Source organism: Ictalurus punctatus, chromosome 21, assembly GCF_001660625.3.
Source record: "Ictalurus punctatus breed USDA103 chromosome 21, Coco_2.0, whole genome shotgun sequence".
In the NCBI taxonomy this organism is placed as follows: Eukaryota; Metazoa; Chordata; class Actinopteri; order Siluriformes; family Ictaluridae; genus Ictalurus; species Ictalurus punctatus.
The window spans coordinates 19,652,410-19,672,662 of NC_030436.2; the positions used below are offsets into that span (position 1 = coordinate 19,652,410).

The window sequence follows — 20,253 nt, forward strand, 5'->3', positions numbered from 1 at the left end:
GGCGCTTTACATGCCAGATATATTTCTTCATTACTTCCTAATTACACACCTACAACTTTCTTTCGTTCTTCATTTTTTTTAAAAACTTACTTCAGGTATGAAATGATTTCACACCACCACCCTTCTTTTCATTAGCAGTGCAGGCTAACGATAAAGAACTAGCTGAATTCTATTCCAAGTGTCACGCGCAACCTTTTGTTAATTGGTGGACTTCAAAAACGGCGGGAAATTAAATAACCAATTAAGCAGCAGGAACGCGGAGCTGCAGTTAAACGCTATACTGAGCTTGTTAGCTAGGTCTAATTAATCGAATGACATTTTAGTGATCTTTTTTTTTTTTACCAAAATCATATCAGGGGTCAATACTATTATGTAACTTACATTCTTCCTGAATAAATCTGTGTTTTAGCTCGGATTGGTTTAGCCTTAAATTAAGAATATCCTTACAGTCTTTGAAACATGTTTGGTAGGAAATAACACGAGTCCGGAGTCCATACACTGTAACAGGAGTCAAAATAACCAGTGTTGGTATATAAAAAAAAAAAAAAAAAAAAAAAAAAACACTATAACAGGAGCCAGTACCTTATAACAGGAGTCAGCACCCTATAACAGGAGTCAGTACTCTATAACAGGAGTCAGCACCCTATAACAGGAGTCAGTACTCTATAACAGGAGTCAGTACTCTATAACAGGAGTTAATACACTACAATGAGAGTTGGTAGCCTACCCTATTTAACAGGTTTCAGTATAACTGGTGTTGATACACTGTAACAGGTATCAGTACACTGTCATGGGGTCAGTACCCTGTAATGGGTGTCAGTACCCTGTAACAGCCGTCAGTACACTATAACAGGTATCAGTACACTATAAGGGGGTTCAGTACCCTGTAACGGGTATCAGAAGCTTGTAACGGGGTCAGTACACTGTAACGGGCGTCATTACTCTATAGCGGTTGTCAGGACTCTATAAGAGGAGTCAGTACCCTGTAACGGGGGTCAGTACTCTATAAGAGGAGCCAGTACCCTGTAACGGGGGTCAGTACTCTATAAGAGGAGTCAGTAACCTGTAACGGGTGTCAGTATTCTATAAGAGGAATCGGTACCCTGTGATGGGTGTCAGTACCCTTTAAGGGACGTCAGTACTGTATAAGAGGAGTCAGTACCCTGTAACGGGGGTCAGTAGGCTACCAGTATAATTTGGAACTCTGTGACGGGAATCTGATGCTGGATATACGTGGAGTCGGTAAAACGGAGGTCGGTAGTGGGGAGAGTTCGGTATTCGGAATTCGGTAATAAAAGTCAGTATAACAGGAATTCGGTATAACGGAAGCCAGTATAACGGGAATTCAGTAAAACGGATGTCGGTAATGTTGCTGAACAGAATGGAGGTCACACTCGCGCAGACGCCTCAGTGGGGAAAGTAAACGACAGTGACTGAGCTATCAATGAAACCATACCGGAATAAAGTGAACCGCTCACTCTTACCGAGCCGAGCGATCCGTTACAACGAGGAGCTGAGAAAGATCCTCACGCGATGCTCTCTCCTCCGCTGCCCGCGTGCCTTTGTCAGTGGATAATAAACGCAGAGGTGGTGATGAAACGCTCCGGCCTGGTCTAATCCTCTCCGGTCAGACTGTCCGATCAGAAAGTGGCGGAGGGTTTTAAAGTGGGCTGTAACGAGACCCCGTTGTTCTTCTCCGCCCACTCCGTATGTTCACCCGGCACTCCGTGATGCGCGTGCATCTCACGGGAACGCACGCGCCGATGGAGGAGGGGGGGGGGGGGGGGTCTGATGAACAGTTATATTATAGCCTATTAATAAGAATTTATAAAACTCTTATAATGTCTTATAAAACTCTTGTCGCATGGTTGCCAGATTGGTGCGTTAATCGAGCGACCTTAATATTTTTTAAATATGAAAATCATAATATTGGGCTTCTAGATTGTTCTGTTGATTATTTTCATTTCCATATGAATGAATTAGACTAGAGTTTGAGGTGCTGATAGTGAATTGGAAGGGATGTAACCAGTAATGTTTCATTCTGTTTTTCATTTAATTACACTTGTGTAACTGTTGCCAGATCGCGCATATGTACGGCTTGTTAAAATATAGTAATTAACCCAGTGGAAAGAGTTCTCGCATCTGACACTGTATATAATTTGAGTTATGGTTTTATATGAATCTTTTAATGTTTTGTCCACTCTGGCAACCCTGAGAGAGAGAGAGAGAGAGAGAGAGAGAGAGAGAGAGAGAGAGAGAGAGAGAGAGCGAATGAAAAGAGCTGCCAGAACTAACAGATTGAACTCACTGGCAACGTATAAATCTGGCAACACTAGTTTCTGGGTCGTTTGACGCTCATCGTGACGGAAGCAAGGCGTGACGTCATACCACCTCAGGGTGTCATTTATCTTGATGTGTGCTCGCGCGCTCAGGTCACCTGCTCTCACCGTGCACGCGCATGGATGCATGAACACTTACAGTGTTCAGTTAAAGCAGTTCTGCCCACACACACAGTCAATAACCAAAAGGGAAAACCTTACTTTTTTACTGAAAAAATTTCATTTAAGGCGGATAGCTAAAGTATGTTTCAAGTGTAGCTTAGCTTTAGTAAAGCTTATCAAAGGAAGCTAGCAAATAAAAAGCTGCTACCTAATCTGATGGATTCAGAATATATATTATGTACATCAAGAAAATAAAATATAGCATTTATCTATCCATCCCACTATTGATGGATTTGATTTCAAATCAAGCAGAGCACAGGAGAATTTCACTAGTTTAGACAGGCTAGCTAACTAGGTTGGTTAGCAACACTCCTGCACCAGTGTGTTTACAGGTATCTAGGCTAAACACAGGAGATAAAAATCTAAATTTGTACATTATTAACACTGACAGTTATACATTTCTGGAGGTCCATTTAAAAAATAAAAAAAATTCAACTTTTTTCTTACACTGAATACGCTGCACTACACAGACATTCTTACCAAGAGTTGTATTTCTCTAAAGGAAAATAAAAAGGATCTAGTTCCTTTACCAGCATGACTGACGTAAGCACTATACCACTAACAGGGATATTTCCAGTGGTGAACACCAGCAGAGTCCCGTCTAATGTACTTGATAGCAAAATTAAAGAAGGAAACTTTTTCCGGAACTGTTCCTTTATTATTACACCTGCGCTAACACACCTGGTCCTCTCACGCTAGGATTCAGATTTTCCTTTTATCATTACTGTAACACAAAATATACGTTGAGCGATCCTCCTGCCAGCGTGAGCACCACAACACACGACACCCACGGAACCTACCCCACTTCAAAGCATGTTTGAGATCTCGCATGCGGTTGTACGCATGAGGAGTCTGCGTTTTTTTAAAGGAGAAGGCCTCCGTCTCCCGCCCGAGGGCCCACGGGTGTCTCTCCGCAGCTGCGTCCAACCCAGCAGGCCACATGACCAATCAGGCACTGGGGGAAAGTTTAACTCGGGGCTGTCCTGGGGTCTGGACGGATGCTGCAGAGGCACGTAGGGAAGGACGAGCTTGTACTGGTGCTCTTTTTTAACGTGCCCTCATCACCTTTCTCTCTTCACTTCCCCTTCTTTGAACTGTTAGTTGACGGAGGGATCATCGGCAGAAGTCATCGTGATCTGGTTTTCATTTTAAAACGGCGAAAAACGATGGAGGATACATTAGCCGTGGTTTTTAAAACGCTGCTAGCTAAGCAAACTAGTCTAGCACTTAAAAACAAGTCAAGTATTTATTTCAAAAGCATAGATTCGAGTGAGGGATGGTATGGAAATGTTTCTACCGAGCTTCACGCTAGCTGAAACATCCCTACCAACATTTGGGCTTTTAATGTAATGTGGAGTGTTTTAGAGTGTAATGGAGGACATGAAAGAAGTTACCTGTGGAGAAGAAGTAGCTAGCTAGATAATATAACTAAAAAAATAATAATTTCTAATTTTACACTGTGATTGATCGTTAAAAGGTTTAAAAGGAAACATTTCTCTTGCACTCCCTGATGAAAAGACATTAGCTAGCTATTAGCATTGTGTCTGTGGACTTTCTTTTTAGCTAGCCGTAACATTAGCGACACAATAACTAAACTGATTCCTATAGGTAAGCTTGTGCTTCATTTCTTACTAACTGTAGCTTCCATTTATATAAATCTGTCTCTCTTGAATCTTGACTAATTCAACTTTCTAATTATTTAATATGTGAAGTTTGTGAACACTTCAATTTGAGTATAGATATTCTAAGCTAGCTATTAATGTTAGCTAGCTCCCTTAAACCTTTTGCTTTCCTTTAAAAAAATAAAATGTAAATAAGGTTAAAAGAGCAGCGATTATTGCAGGATTAAAGGGTAAAGCTGACATTTGGGAATCCTACGCCAGCATAAATAGAAGTTATTTGTTTTTTTAAATAAAAGAATGGGTATGGGAGAGACGGCGCGCGTAGCGTGCTCAATATTTCTTTTTCAAATTAATATAAATCTCACAACGTTGTTGGAGTTCAAATGAACCGAATCACTAAAACGTTCCCAGTGTCGCTCAACTCATGGCTCATGACCACTTAACACTCTGAGGATCGACTCTGATGACAGCTTCCTTCCATAACAGCTTTTTTTTTTTTTTTTACCCCCAGAGCCACTAATGATTAGAGAGGACGTCTCCTCACAGACAGTTAGATCCATTTAACATGTTCTGCTGCTTCTTGTAGTAACCTCTAATGATCAAACTCAATTATGGTTAACCTTCTAAAAGCCTGATTGGATTTCTGTGGAGGCTTTATTGTGCTGACCCTGAGCCGATAATACTTCTGTATGACACAAAGATTGTTTTTTTTTCCCCACAAAAAAAAAAGACATACAATTATCTGACTGGAAGGGGGGGGGGGGGGGGGTTAATTATGTGTACTCTGTGGAATTGCATGAACATCAGCACTGTCTTCTAATCATCATGAAAGGATCATCACACACTCATCTGAAAAGACAATGTCTTAATATTTATACATAACACAGCTTCATAAATATAGAACAACTCGGCATCATGTCTTTGTAGGAAAATAATCAATGGCAGGACAGTGTGAGTTACTATTACGCCCCAAAGCACATCCTGAACTGTTTTATTCCTCTTATACCACAACAACTTGCCCACGATTACAATGTATTTTTTATTTATTAAGTAACATTCGATCAGTTTATAGATATATTTACATTACATTTACATTCATGCACTTAGCAGACGCTTTTATCCAAAGCGACTTACAGATGAGAAAGATACAAGCAAAGCGATATCAAGCAGAGAACAGTACAAGAAGTGCTACCATACGAGATCTATTAATTGAATTCCAGAAGAAGCAAAGTGCAGAGTAGAGGTGTAAGTGCATTTTTTAAATTATTTTTAAATTTTTTTTTATGAGTTTGTTAGGTGTTCATAGAAGATGTGGGTCTTAAGTTGTTTTTTTGAAGATGGTGAGAGATTCTGCGGTCCGGATTGAGATTGGAAGTGCATTCCACCACTGAGGAACAGTTAGTGTGAAGGTTTTGGAAAGGGATCTTGCGCCACGCTGAGTTGGAACTAATAAAAACGTCGGTCGCTAATCGATCGCAGATTGTGAGAGGGAACGTAGGCCTTCAGGAGAGAGTTGAGGTAGGAGGGTGCTGTTCCTGACAAGGTCTTGTAGCTGAGCATCAAGGCCTTGAACTTGATGTGGGCAGCTACAGGAAGCCAGTGGAGGGAGATGAAGAGGGGTGTGACATGGGTTGAACACGAGGCGCGCTGCAGCATTCTGAATCATCTCAAGGGGTTTGATGGAGCTGGCTGGGAGGCCTGAAAGCAGTGAGTTGCAGTAGTCCAGTTTAGAGATAACAAGAGCCTGGACTAGAATCTGTGTAGCCTGTTTGGTGATGTAGGGTCGGATTTTCTTGATGTTGTAAAGGATGAACCTACAGGACCTTGCAGTTGCTGAGATATGGTCTGCAAAGGTCAAGCCATCATCAAGAATCACCCCAAGGTTCCTGGCCGTCCTGGTTGGCATGAGTGTGGTTGAGCCGAGCTGTACAGTGAGGTTGTGGTTGATTGAGGGACAGGCTGGGATGACGAGAAGCTCAGATTTTGCCAGGTTAAGTTTAAGATGATTTTCCTTCATCCAGACCGAGATGTCCGAAAGGCAAGCAGAGATGCGTGCAGAGACTGATGGATCGTCAGGCTGGAAGGACAAATGGAGCTGGGTGTCATCAGCATAGCAATGATATGAGAAGCCATGAGACTCAATCACCTGCCCTAGAGATGTAGTGTAGATAGAAAAGAGGAGGGGACCATAGAAAAGAGGAGTGGACCTTTTAATGCTTTCAAACGTCCGTGAACCCATTAAGTTCCTGCTCTCACTTACGTTATAGCAACGATAAACAGACGTTTACCTCACGTTTCTCTCTTGAACTTAAAGAGACAGAAAAACGCGAACATCTTCTCACGTTAACGAGAAACCGAAACTCCTGAACTCTTTACTTTTGTTACAAAGAAATGACACTGGAGACTCCTTCCATATATGTTAAACAGTCCTTCCAGGATTTTGCAAATTTTCCATTCACAGAATTAACGCAAACTCAGCGATATTCGGAGGAGCTTGTAATTTAAAAAAAAATTAGTGTAGATTTTCCGCAGATTCATGCCGAGACGCGCCATGTGACGTCATTACGACGCGCGTTCAGCCAAAGCCCTCTCCACGTGCGTCGAACACAAGTACAGCTAAAAGGTCTCATTTACCAACAAACATCACAAATTGAGTAAAAAAAAAAGCACAAAGCAGCAAAATCAAACATTTTTTGGCCGCAACAATCCCAAAAAAACCCAAAATGAAATCCTGTACGGACTGGTTAAATAAACATCTCGTTATCACCATATCAAGGATTACACTCGTTTAATCCGTTGTCGTGCGGTTTCCCCCGTACAAGTCCCTGTGAACGAGCAGTTACTATAGAAATGATTTAGAAACATGTTTTAAACCTGTGAATTGCGCTCCTGTCAGAGCCGCTGCTGGCGAAAATCCGACCAATCGGAGTGCAGAACTCGACAGCGCTGTTCTTTAAGTGCTGTTAGTATTGTGCTGAAATGAGTAGAGGTCGTTCGATTGTGTAATATTTCCCACAATCGCACGTGAGGAAGATCTTTGATGCGTTTATCTGCGTGGGACATCTGTCACAGCACATGGCTCCTGTTTGTTGTTCTTCACCACACATTCGGCACCAGAAAGCGCTTTCACAGAAAGAGTTCAGAGAGCGACCCCTGGTTCAAAGACCCCTCCGGAACTGCCAGGACCACAAACACACACACACACACACACACACACACACACACACACACACACAGGCGACAAATTAAAGGGAAAAACCAAAGTGTGTTATTAAAGGTGTTGACCTTTACACAGCTGACACTGGAGACTCCTCACTGATGATTCTTTCTCGATCTCTCACATTTAAACATTCAGATATACACATACGCTATCTGTTATTTCTCCATCTCTCTCATACACACACACACTTCTTGGCACATTTCCAAACTCTCACCCGGGGCGCTCCACAGTGTTTCCTGAACAACGGGCCTCTGAGCATTGTTCCACCCTGCGAGAGGAATTCCACAAGCAGCCCAGGTGCTCCACCGTCCGGGATTACACCCGCCGAGGAGGCTCCGGAGACAGAGAGAGTGTGTGTGTGTGTGTGTGTGTGTGAATGGATTGGTTACGCAAATGAAATTGTGCATAAACTTTCAAATTCGAAATAACTCTCAAGGCCTCCAAAACAAAAAAATGTGGACGAGAGCATACAGAATTCTTTAAGATGTTCTGTAGAAAGGTTTGAAAGAGAGCGCGAGAGAGAGAAGCTGGTAGGTGAGAAGATATAGAGAGACTTGCGAATGTGGACAGAGAGCCCGGAATAGATGCGAGGAGAGTTGAGCGAGTTCAGAGCTGCCGGGAAGAACAGGAATCTTGAGGAACTGGTGAGAACCGTGTGATAAAACCCCACAGACAGAGGAGATCAAGCTTACGGGCTTCACGACAGTCGCTATGGAGCCATCCTGCGATTTAAACATAAACTTTCTAATCACAGAACACAGAACTTTACTACAAACTACACACACGACCCTAGTAGTCTAGTGTTTTGTCGAGACAAACTACAAAAGACACGACTCACTTGACGCATGCTAATTCCAACTTACGCTTAGCCGCGGCAACTACGAGACGAACGGAAATGAAAACGGTTTTCTCAGATGCTCACAAATACCATTCACTCACAGAAAGGTCAATTCACTGAAGGGGAAAGGACACGTGAGACATGTGATTCCAGCAGCAGATACTCTTGCTTCAAGGCATGTTGACGTTTTATCTAAGTGGCCTCTGAATTCACAAACCTCGCTCACGTGAGCCGAGAAAAATCCGGAAAGAAAGGTGTGTTAGCAGACGAGTTTGGACACCTCAGAACTGACATACTGTTGGATTTCATTAGCATAGCTTCACCTGATTTACATAAAGTGATATGTAAATGAGTTACTGGCTAAAATATGTCTATTTTTTAAAGTTTAAGGTCGGATCTTTAGTGCAACATCTGTAACACAGCAGTCTGTGTTTGGTGGAGAGTTATTTTGAGTGTGGTCAGCTTGTGGTGGAGAAAAAGCACAAACACACACACACACACACACACACACACACACACACACACACACACACACACACACACACACACACACACACAATGGGGGTGTTTAGTTTGTTGTCAGTAAGAGCACTGTCAGTAACAAGCACAAGTTTCCCTGAGCAATCATCAGTTCTTCTGAAAGCTTGTGGTATTTTTAGGTTTTTAGGTTTAATACCCAAAATAGCAGCTCTGAAAAGACAGATGAGCGCTGCTGAGCTTCACACATCATCATCAGTCTGGCACCTCACACGTGAAGCTGAAAATTATATTCAGTGCATGCTCTAACAAGAACTTCAGAGAACCAGGAGCATTGTTTTAAAGACGTCCTTCTCCCCTTTCAGCTAACGCACATCACATCACATCACATCACATCACATCACCATCCAGATTTCTTTCTTTTTTTTATTTGACTTTTTATTTATGAAGAGATTGTGATACAAAGCCAAGAACTGTGTCCATGTGTGGATTTAGTGCCAGCGAGGGGATAAAAAGGTCAGTCTGTGAGTCTGAACAAGCCGAATGTAGCATACAGGTCAGAGACGTGACGCAGGCCGAGAACAAACAACCAAAGGTTTATTTAGAGAGAAACTGAGAAGCCACTGAAACCATCCGTGTCCCAAAAGGCTCTGAACACCTCGCTAAAGCTCATGAACACATTCGTTTGAGTGTTTCTGCAAAGTTCATAAAGTTCAGATGAGTCTGCGCGTGGTACGAGCAGTGAAACGGCGTGACCCGAGTGAACCTGTGTATTCTATAGCTGATATTATGTATTACATCAGATCACAGCGCTGTTGAAGTCTAGGTTCTAATTGGTCAGAAGGTGTTGATTGATATTCTCTAACACCAGCTTGTTCTAATATGTTTTGGTTTCTATAGTAACAGCACATTCACAGGGACCTGTACGTCCATATAATTTGACTTAAAAAAAAAAAAACATACGTGTATAATCACTGATTGTGGAGTTTTTTGTAACATGTATGGAAGGAGTCTCCAGTGTCAGCGCTTTGTAACAGTCAGAGTTAAAGCTGTAACTTTTCACCATCTTCAGAACAGAGGAGTTTTTTTATGAAGATGAGAACCCTTAACTATCTGATGAACTTTAAAATAACTCTTAAATAATAAGTTCTTAAAGGGTTCTCTGGATAATTAAGGGTTCATGGGCTCCTGAAAGAGTTCTACTTGGATCCCTTGTGGACGCAACCCTTTCTGAAGGGTTCCACAACGTGATGTGACAACTGAATTCATGATGGTTCGTTTGATTCGGACACTTTTGGAAAATGAAGGAAACCCTTGAAGAACCCTTAAAGACTGCTCCAAGCACCAAGACGGCTAAAATGTAAAAAGCATGACGGGTTCTAGGTCTTAAGAGGAAAATAATTACCATTCATTTTGACTTTGTACCGTACACCTACCTGTTTAATACTTACATTATTAGAAGAGGTTCTTCAGGGCTTCTTTATGACCATTCAGGGGATAGTAAAGCATCGTTCACTTCCAGAAAAGTTCTACATGGAGACCTGAATGGAGGACACTTTGTTGTAGGGTTATACAAAGAACACGTATGTTTTTTCTGCATGTAATCATATTAGATTGTTCCACTTGTACTTTATTTTGAAGCTCTTATTAAAACATGAATGACTCATGCAGGGTTCTGGGCGATGTTTGAGTCATCAGCTGTATGATAACGCCACATTGCCAGCGTCACATTTTAGAGAAAGCCCAAAGGAAGCACGGATGACTAATGCAGCCACCCAAACTATAAGACGTTGACAAGGATGACCTAAAAAACCTGTGACGGTTCTCTCTGCAGCGATTTCATGCAGCTCGTCAGATACATTCTGTGTTTATTTTATAAAAGTGATATTATATCCGGAAGAGCATCCTGAAGCCAAAAGTTCTTCCCCTCTGTTAGTCATTTCATTGTGCAGAACGTTTGCCAGCAAGAAGCACCAGTGTTGCATCACTTGCGTGTTTATCCTTGTTCCCGTTCCCCTTGCAGGTTACGTAACCAATACTGCAAGCAGGAAAAGCACAGCTTTAATCTTCGGCTCGGAGATTACTACGGAAACCAAAAAGATGGCAGGACGACCTCTTCATTTAAACATGTTACATGCAAGCGTGAGTTTCTTAACGGCGAGGTGACATAAGGATGGAATAGTTTAAACGTTCTGTCACAATCAAAAATACTCTTAATGCTGCTTTGCAAACTGGACCCAAGTTCATCCATCTTGAGTAAACGATTTCTTCTGGTCAAGGCAGTGGATCCAGAACACGTCTAGAAACATACTCACACACATTCAGCCCGGGGTAATTTAGCATAGCTGATCCAAGCTCCGGCATGTCGGGAGGTTGGAGGAAACCCGAAAACCCGGAAGAAACCCACACAGACACGGGGAGAACATGCGACGCTCAACACAGGTGATAAGGATCGATACACTGCAGGTAACTGTGTCAGAAAGCTGCAGGTTTACAAAGATAGGAATCGGATGCATCTTGGGAATTGTTGTGGAAATGTTTGGGACGGCATTTTTTAAATGTATTTTTTATCTGTACATGCCACGTTCCCTCTTGAGCAGCGTGATTTAGCTCCATTCAGCTTTTTGAGCAATGAGATGAAGGGAAAAAAACCGGAAGCAGATTTGGTGTAAAACGTATGTCTTGAATCCTGGAGGAAGTGGAAGAATGAAATCAGTACATGATTTGATCCCCCCCCACTCATGTTTACATGGTTCGTCCCAATCGTTATATCCCTGACAGTAATCCTTGTACACAATATTATTAGTGTGATATTTGAAAATGAATGAAAGTCTAACGATGTCAAACAAACAACGTTTACGTTTACACTACAATGAAAACTATTATTTTCTGTAATTACTTTCAAATCTTAAAAGCACATGTTCCCATGGGAAAGTGCTGTGGACATCCAACACCCAAGCCAGTGGTAAAGCTGGCCTTGTGTTTATGAATAGAGAGGGCACTTCAGAGAACAGAGCCACTATAGATTCTTTTTTTATGCAATATGTGCTGACCTCTAGTGGACAAAATTCTCTCTCTCTCTCTCTCACCCACACACCCACCCACGCCCCCCCCCCCCCCCCCCCCCCCCCCCCACCCCAACACACACAACAAATTAAAGGGGCACAAACTAAGTGTGCTGACTGTTACAAAGCTGACACTGGAGACTCCTTCCTTAACCATTAAATAAACACGTCCTCAAAGAAAACGTCAACAATCAGTAGTGCAAAACTGTACTTTGTTACTATACTTCCAGATGCGCTACTGTCAGAGCTGCTCTTATAGAAAACTAATCAACACCTTCTGACCAATCACAATCCAGAACCCAACAGCGCTGACCCAGATATGGCGGATTATCTCCAGGTTCATAAATGTTTGTGTTCTCCTCACACTCCACCCTGAAGCTCTTACAGCAATGTGTTTAGCTGCATCAAGCTTACAGACGGTAGAGTTTAAGTCTCCTTCCTGCTGTCATCCATGACGTCTTCAGGGGGTTTCAGGTTGTTGTTTTTTTCCTCTCTAGATGCGACTGGTGACACGAACCCAGAGACAAACCAAACCACGGTTATATTAACAGACAGCAGGGCGTGTACACGCTTCTACTCTGAAACACAGGCATGCCACAACTGTAAATAGTTTATACACAGCATGAATTGATTCTTCAGAAACACAACATAATCAGCGTTGCGCTCATTTTCCCATCAATGCTGGTGTGGTTGATTTCGCAGATCAGGCCCTTGACACTGACGTGTGTGTCATCTTTGTGGGGAAGATACAGATACTGTCGGTGTGACTGCATGGAAGACTGGAGGACAGCGCTTCAAGACGTGATAACAAGATGTGATAATTAAAAAAAAAAAACATCATATAATATAGTTTATGTGATTTCTTTTTTAAAAATGCATTTGCTTATAAATTTAATCAATCAATATTTTAATCAATCATTAAGCACAAAAGTTGGGCAGTGGTGGCTCAGTGGTTAAAACATTGGGCTACTGATAAGAAGGTCATGAGGTCAAACCCCATCACTGCCAAGCTGCCACTGCTGGGCCCTTGAGCAAAGTTCTTAACCCTCAACTGCTCAGATGTATGATCGAGTCTCCCTGGATAAAGGCATCTGCCAAATGCTGTAAATGTAAGAAAAACTGCATATCTTGTAATGCAAATCAAGACCACACAAACTTTTTCTTTTTTTTTTAAAGTATCTCAGTAGCATTGTTTACTTGTTTACATGCTCGATTCACATTGATCAGATAGTATTGGTTAATTTTCCAATTAACCTGACAGGAGTTCAGGTTGTAATCCAAATTGTAATCCAAATCCAACACCACAACCCCCTGTCTATAGAGCCGTTACCTATAGCCCGAGTGTAGGCCAGGATATTCACTGTCTGTAATAAAGGCTCTGGGTTACTGATCGGAAGCTCGGGGGTTCAAGCCCTGCACTGCCAAGCTGCCACTGTTGGGCCTTTAACCCTCTCTGCTCCAGGGGGCGCCGTACAATGGCTGACCCTGCACTCTGACCCCAACTTCCTGACATGCTGGGGTATGTGAAGAAAACAATTTCACTGTGCTGTACTATATATGTGACCAATAAAGACTCATTATCATTTAATGTTTATGGAAGCAGTCTCCAGTGTCAGCGATTAGAACCAGTAAAGCTGTAGTTATGAATGGAGAAACAATTCAAATGCAACCTGTTGATTGCTGATTCTTTTCTTTAAAAAACAGCACAATACAGAGTGATTTTGTGTGTGTGTGTATTTTTTTTTTTAGATTTGTTCATCTATGCCATCTTGCTGTGTGTCACCTCAGCTTTCTGTACTGGTCTATAAAAAATACCAAAGGTTTTTTAACTGTGAAGCCGTGGTTTTCCTGTGAGCTGGTGTGAGCTCTCATTTGTGGTCTCACCCTGTATGAGAAATGGTACAGTCTGTCCTCCTAATTTTCTGTTTCTGAAGGTTTGTATTCATTTATGAAGCATTCATACGTATTTATATGTATATTAAATGTAGCTTTACTTCAGCTACGTATGGAGACACTGTGGAGTTTTCAGGTGGACCGTTTTGGGTTTTTCTTCTGATCGAAAATGATCTTTTTGTAGATATTAAGACCAGAATCTCGGTGCTTTAGCTTCATCCAGTGAGTGTGAAATGGCGCTGATCGTCCTTCTCCTCTTCCTCCATCTGATTCAGGACGTTCACCTGCAATGTGAGTCTTGTTTTTTATCTTTATTTTAAAGTAGATATTATGAAAGTTATTTCTTATACAGATGTATTAGATAAGAGTGAGAGAGCGCTTAAAGTGATGCTCGCTCGACCATTTAACAGTGAAGTGGTGCTTCCTAAATATGATGTTTATAGGAAGCAGGTAAAACATGAGCCATTACGTGTTCTTAAAAAATTCAAAACCGAAATTTCACGCAAATCACATTTCATCGGCACCGAGATGAAGAGGAGAGGGACATGGAGTTTAAAACTTTTCCTTCTTTTTTGTCCACTTTTAGCAGAATAAAAGTCATCCATTTTGACTCTTGATTCTTTATTCTGCTGTTGTGTCAGAAAAGTGACGTGATAACAAATAATTGCTTCTAACACATAAATTCAGCTTCTAACACATAAATTCCCAAGTTTATCTCCCCTTCAGGTAACTTTAATACAAAGCTTTGGTCTGATTACGCACACGAGCCAGCTCATACTGCAAAATAGTCCATCAGTAAAAACGCTGCACTCTGAAACACAGGATAAATATATAATTAGGAATAACCGAGTATGCTTTAAAAGAACCTGTCTACATTTCCCCCAGTTTTATGTCATGTACTAACACTAAAGAGAGACTTCTGTTCAATTCATTTGAGTCATTTGGCTGCTAAGACATTTTATTAACGTGATGGTGTTTTCGTGATGCAGCTTTGGCTTTGACATTTACTCTTTGATTTCTTAATTCCAGTTATGTTCTGAGTGTGTATTCAGTGGACTGTGTGTGTGTGGTTGTAGATGTTCCTCAGCCCCGGCTGTCCGTGTCTCCTGAAGTTCTCACAGAGAGAGGATCAGTGCAGATTCACTGTCATGTTCCAGACAATGTTAAAGTGTCTCGGTGTCAGTTCTACCCAGAGAGAGACAACACAAATCTAAAACTCTCTCCATCATGTCAGCTCTCAGTCACTGGTTCTGAACTGATCAGGTGGACAGGACGAAGTTCTCCTGGAACACTTCATATTACTTGTTACTACGTTGTGGATAACTCTGTTCGTACTCCTTCTCCTCACTCTCTCCCAGCTCCAGTCACAGTGCTGAGTAAGCTCTACATTACATTTGATGTCTATTACTGTCTGCTTTAATCATGTTTCTAATTCACACTTGAATTTATTACCACAACATGAACGTCTGTAACAATTAATACCTCTTTTCTATACATCCATTATAGTGCTATTTATTTATTTATATATTTTATTTATTCCTCTGCAGATCAGAAACCGAGACTAAGCGTCAGTCATGATGGTCAGTTTGATGAATTCAGATTTGTGTGTGAAATATCAGGGTCAGAGTCAGTAACTGCTGATTTTAGCTGTAATCTCTACACTGGAGAAAATCCTCAGCTTTTCCTAATCCAAACATCTCAAAAGGGAAAATCTGGGAAGGTTTGTATTTTTACAGCACAGAGAAACGCTGTGTTTAATCGTCTGCAGTCAGTAAAGAGTCGTGAAGTGAGCTGTGATTATTCACTGATCTCTGACCCGACTGCTCGCTCTCTAATGAGTGATAAATACAACATGATGCGTAAGTTACATTTAATCAAATGACAGAAGTTTTTTTAATTACCTTACTAACTTTTATGTTTAAACTTATTTACGTGTTTTTTTCATCAGGTTTCTTTCCTACACCAACACAGCCGTCCATCACTACTGAGAAATCCACTGCATGTGAGTTCATTTTATTTTATTTACTGCTGTTTAGTTCTGTTACACTTTTTTTTTATAACTGAAGTTTAATGTGCATTATGTTACACATGTAAGATGTGTTTATTTTATATTACATATTCCTTTTTTTTTAAAACTATTAATCTTCATGTGTTTATTTTCATCACTGAAGATGATATCAACAGTTTAGTTTCCAATCTCACAAATATGAAGGTTAAAATAAACATATTACAATTTAATGTGTTACTTTAGAGTTTTTAAAAATGTTCAGATTTACACAGGTATATTAGATGCTGGTATACACAAAGAGAGATTCACTAACAACACTGTGTTTATGTGATGCTGTTCTAGATTTGACGTTTACACTGAGTTAAAATCCTCTTGTGTGTTTACACGTACAGAATGGAAAGAGTTACAACAGAAAGTAGTTTGTCCGTTCATTCAGAAGTCAGTGATTGACATTGTCCTGGACTGTGTGTGTGTGTGTGTGTGTGTGTGTGTGTGTGTGTGTGTATGTGTGTGTGTGTGTGTGTGTGTGTGTGTGTGTGTGTGTGTGTGTGTGTGTATGTGTGTGTGTGTGTGTGTGTGTGTGTGTGTGTGTGGTTGTAGATGTTCCTCAGCCCCGGCTGTCCGTGACTCCTGAAGTTCTCACAGAGAGAGGATCAGTGCAGATTCACTGTCATGTTCCAGACAATGTTAAAGTGTCTCTGTGTCAGTTCTACCCAGAGAGAGACAACACAAATCTAAAACTCTCTCCATCATGTCAGCTCTCAGTCACTGGTTCTGAACTGATCAGGTGGACAGGACGAAGTTCTCCTGGAACACTTCATATTACTTGTTTCTACGTTGTGGATAACTCTGTTCGTACTCCTTCTCCTCACTCTCTCCCAGCTCCAGTCACAGTGCTGAGTAAGCTCTACATTACATGTATCTTTATAATATATGTGCATTCTGTGTATTAATATCTGCATGAATCATAAAATTACATTCATGTTCCTTAATGCTATTTTTGGTGTAATTTATTAATTGTTTGATTTTATTTATTCCTCTGCAGATCAGAAACCGAGACTAAGCGTCAGTCATGATGGTCAGTTTGATGTATTCAGATTTGTGTGTGAAATATCAGGGTCAGAGTCAGTAACTGCTGATTTTAGCTGTAATCTCTACACTGGAGAAAATCCTCAGTTTTTCCTAAACCAAACATCTCAAAAGAGAAATTCTGTGAAGGTTTGTATTTTTACAGCACAGAGAGACGCTGTGTTTAATCTTCTGCAGTCAGTAAAGAGTCGTGAAGTGAGCTGTGATTATTCACTGATCTCTGACCCCACTGCTCGCTCTCTAATGAGTGATAAACACAACATGATGCGTAAGTTACATTTAATCAAATGACAGAAGTTTTTTTAATTACCTTACTAACTTTTATGTTTAAACTTATTTACGTGTTTTTCATCAGGTTTCTTTCCTACACCAACACAGCCGTCCATCACTACTGAGAAATCCACTGCATGTGAGTTCATTTTATTTTATTTACTGCTGTTTAGTTCTGTTACACTTTTTTTTTTTATAACTGAACTTGAATGTGCAATATGCATTATTTTACATATTTCTTTATTTTAAAAAAAATCCCTATTAATCTTCATGTCTTTATTTTCATCACTGAAGATGATATCAACAGTTTAGTTTCCAATCTCACAAATATGAAGGTTAAAATAAACATATTACAATTTAATGTGTTACTTTAGAGTTTTTAAAAATGTTCAGATTTACACAGGTATATTAGATGCTGGTATACACAAAGAGAGATTCACTAACAACACTGTGTTATGTGATGCTGTTCTAGATTTGACATTTACACTGAGTTAAAATCCTCTTGTGTGTTTACACGTACAGAATGGAAAGAGTTACAACAGAAAGCAGGTTGTCCGTTCATTCAGAAGTCAGTGATTGACATTGTCCTGAATGGTTTTTGATTTGTGTGTGTGTGTGTGTGTGTGTGTGTGTGTGTGTGTGTGTGTGTGTGTGTGTGGTTGTAGATGTTCCTCAGCCCCGGCTGTCCGTGACTCCTGAAGTTCTCACAGAGAGAGGATCAGTGCAGATTCACTGTCATGTTCCAGACAATGTTAAAGTGCATCAGTGTTATTTCTACCCAGAGAGAGACAACACAAATCTAAAACTCTCTCCATCATGTCAGCTCTCAGTCACTGGTTCTGAACTGATCAGGTGGACAGGACGAAGTTCTCCTGGAACACTTCATATTACTTGTTTCTACACTGTGGATAACTCTGTTCGTACTCCTTCTCCTCACTCTCTCCCAGCTCCAGTCACAGTGCGGTGTAAGCTCTACATTACATGTATCTTTATAATATATGTGCATTCTGTGTATTAATATCTGCATGAATCATAAAATTACATTCATGTTCCTTAATGCTATTTTTGGTGTAATTTATTAATTGATTGATTTTATTTATTCCTCTGCAGATCAGAAACCGAGACTAAACGTCAGTCATGATGGTCAGTTTGATGAATTCAGATTTGTGTGTGAAATATCAGGGTCAGAGTCAGTAACTGCTGATTTTAGCTGTAATCTCTACACTGGAGAAAATCCTCAGCTTTTCCTAATCCAAAGATCTCAAAAGAGAAACTCTGTGAAGGTTTGTAGTTTTACAGCACAGAGAGACGCTGTGTTTAATCGTCTGCAGTCAGTAAAGAGTCGTGAAGTGAGCTGTGATTATTCACTGATCTCTGACCCGACTGCTCGCTCTCTAATGAGTGATAAACACAACATGATGCGTAAGTTACTTTTAATCAAATGACAGAAGTTTTTTTACTTACCTTACTAACTTTTATGATTAAACTTATTTACGTGTTTTTCATCAGGTTTCTTTCCTACACCAACACAGCCGTCCATCACTACTGAGAAATCCACTGCATGTGAGTTCATTTTATTTTATTTACTGCTGTTTAGTTCTGTTACACTTTTTTTTATAACTGAAGTTTAATGTGCATTGTGTTACACATGTAAGATGTGTTTATTTTATATTACATATCGCTTTTTTTCACAATATATTTTATGTGTGTAGTTTATTTAGTGACTAAAGAGGAATCAATTTTTGGTTAATTTATTTCTTTAAGTATCACAGTTTAATTCCCAAAACTCAAATACATCTAGAGATTAAAATAGACACGTTACAGTTTAATGTGTTACTTCTTTAGATTTAAAACAAACGTGAATGTGTGATCCTGTTCTGGATATGATATTTAGGAAAACAAATATGAATACAAATGTACTCTGAGCTTTCTAAAATCCTACCTGTGTGTTTACACACATGGAAGAGTTTCAACAGGAATCAGTTTCAACACTTCATTCAGGAATCAGTGATTGACATTGTCCTGGACTGTGTGTGTGTGTGTGTGTGGTTGTAGATGTTCCTCAGCCCCAGCTGTCCGTGACTCCTGAAGTTCTCACAGAGAGAGGATCAGTGCAGATTCACTGTCATGTTCCAGACAATGTTAAAGTGTCTCGGTGTCAGTTCTACCCAGAGAGAGACAACACAAATCTAAAACTCTCTCCATCATGTCAGCTCTCAGTCAATGGTTCTGAACTGATCAGGTGGACAGGACGAAGTTCTCCTGGAACACTTCATATTACTTGTTTCTACACTGTGGATAACTCTGTTCGTACTCCTTCTCCTCACTCTCTCCCAGCTCCAGTCTCAGTGCTGAGTAAGCTCTACATTACATGTATCTTTATAATATATGTGCATTCTGTGTATTAATATCTGCATGAATCATAAAATTACATTCATGTTCCTTAATGCTATTTTTGGTGTAATTTATTAATTGATTGATTTTATTTATTCCTCTGCAGATCAGAAACCGAGACTAAACGTCAGTCATGATGGTCAGTTTGATGTATTCAGATTTGTGTGTGAAATATCAGGGTCAGAGTCAGTAACTGCTGATTTTAGCTGTAATCTCTACACTGGAGAAAATCCTCAGTTTTTCCTAAACCATAGATCTCAAAAGAGAAATTCTGTGAAGGTTTGTAGTTTTACAGCACAGAGAGACGCTGTGTTTAATCGTCTGCAGTCAGTAAAGAGTCGTGAAGTGAGCTGTGATTATTCACTGATCTCTGACCCGACTGCTCGCTCTCTAATGAGTGATAAATACAACATGATGCGTAAGTTATAATAAATCAAATTATGTATTCCATTACTTTATACCTTTGAATAATTTTAACTCATTTTCATTTCATCCTTTGTCAGATTTCTTTACAACATCAACAACAACAACAACAATAACAACAACAACAACGATGAGTGATAAATACAACATGACACGTAAGTCACATTTAATCACATGACTTAATGTTTAATTGAATTACTTTTATACATTTGAATTGTGTGTGAACTTATTTACGTGTTTTTCATCAGGTTTCTTTCCTACACCAACACAGCCGTCCATCACTACTGAGGAATCCACTGCATGTGAGTTCATTTTATTTTATTTACTGCTGTTTAGTTCTGTTACACTTTTTTTTTTTATAACTGAAGTTTAATCTGCATTGTGTTACACATTTTATGATGTGTGTGTAATGTGTATGTAATATAACGTGTATTAATGTCTGCTTATAATTTA

At 40.2% G+C, this 20,253-nt stretch overlaps 2 protein-coding genes across 14 annotated transcripts in view; one reads left to right on the top strand and one right to left on the bottom strand.

The window, feature by feature from the left end:
* The window catches only part of slc38a3a (solute carrier family 38 member 3a), a 36,049-nt gene extending 34,357 nt beyond the window's left edge, over positions 1-1,692 (bottom strand). Inside the window, exon 1 of one of the 5 annotated variants that reach the window (XM_017450001.3) lies at positions 1,485-1,692. The gene's annotated coding sequence lies outside the window, so the exon portion shown is untranslated. Of the gene's footprint in view, positions 1-90; positions 433-1,456 lie in introns of those variants that run through there. The other 4 variants (XM_017450003.3, XM_017449999.3, XM_017450004.3 and 1 more) reach the window with 4 other exon arrangements.
* Positions 1,693-18,092: 16,400 nt separating this feature from the next.
* The window catches only part of LOC108254731 (uncharacterized), a 78,495-nt gene continuing 76,334 nt past the window's right edge, over positions 18,093-20,253 (top strand). For 8 of the 9 annotated variants that reach the window (XR_008393141.1, XM_053673922.1, XM_053673919.1 and 5 more), the window contains exon 1: positions 19,490-19,795. Coding sequence is in view for 8 of the 9 variants with exons in the window: in XM_053673922.1 (XP_053529897.1) it covers positions 19,771-19,795 (25 nt within the window). In the remaining variant the exon portion in view is untranslated. Of the gene's footprint in view, positions 18,406-19,489; positions 19,796-20,253 lie in introns of those variants that run through there. The other variant, XM_053673918.1, reaches the window with a different exon arrangement.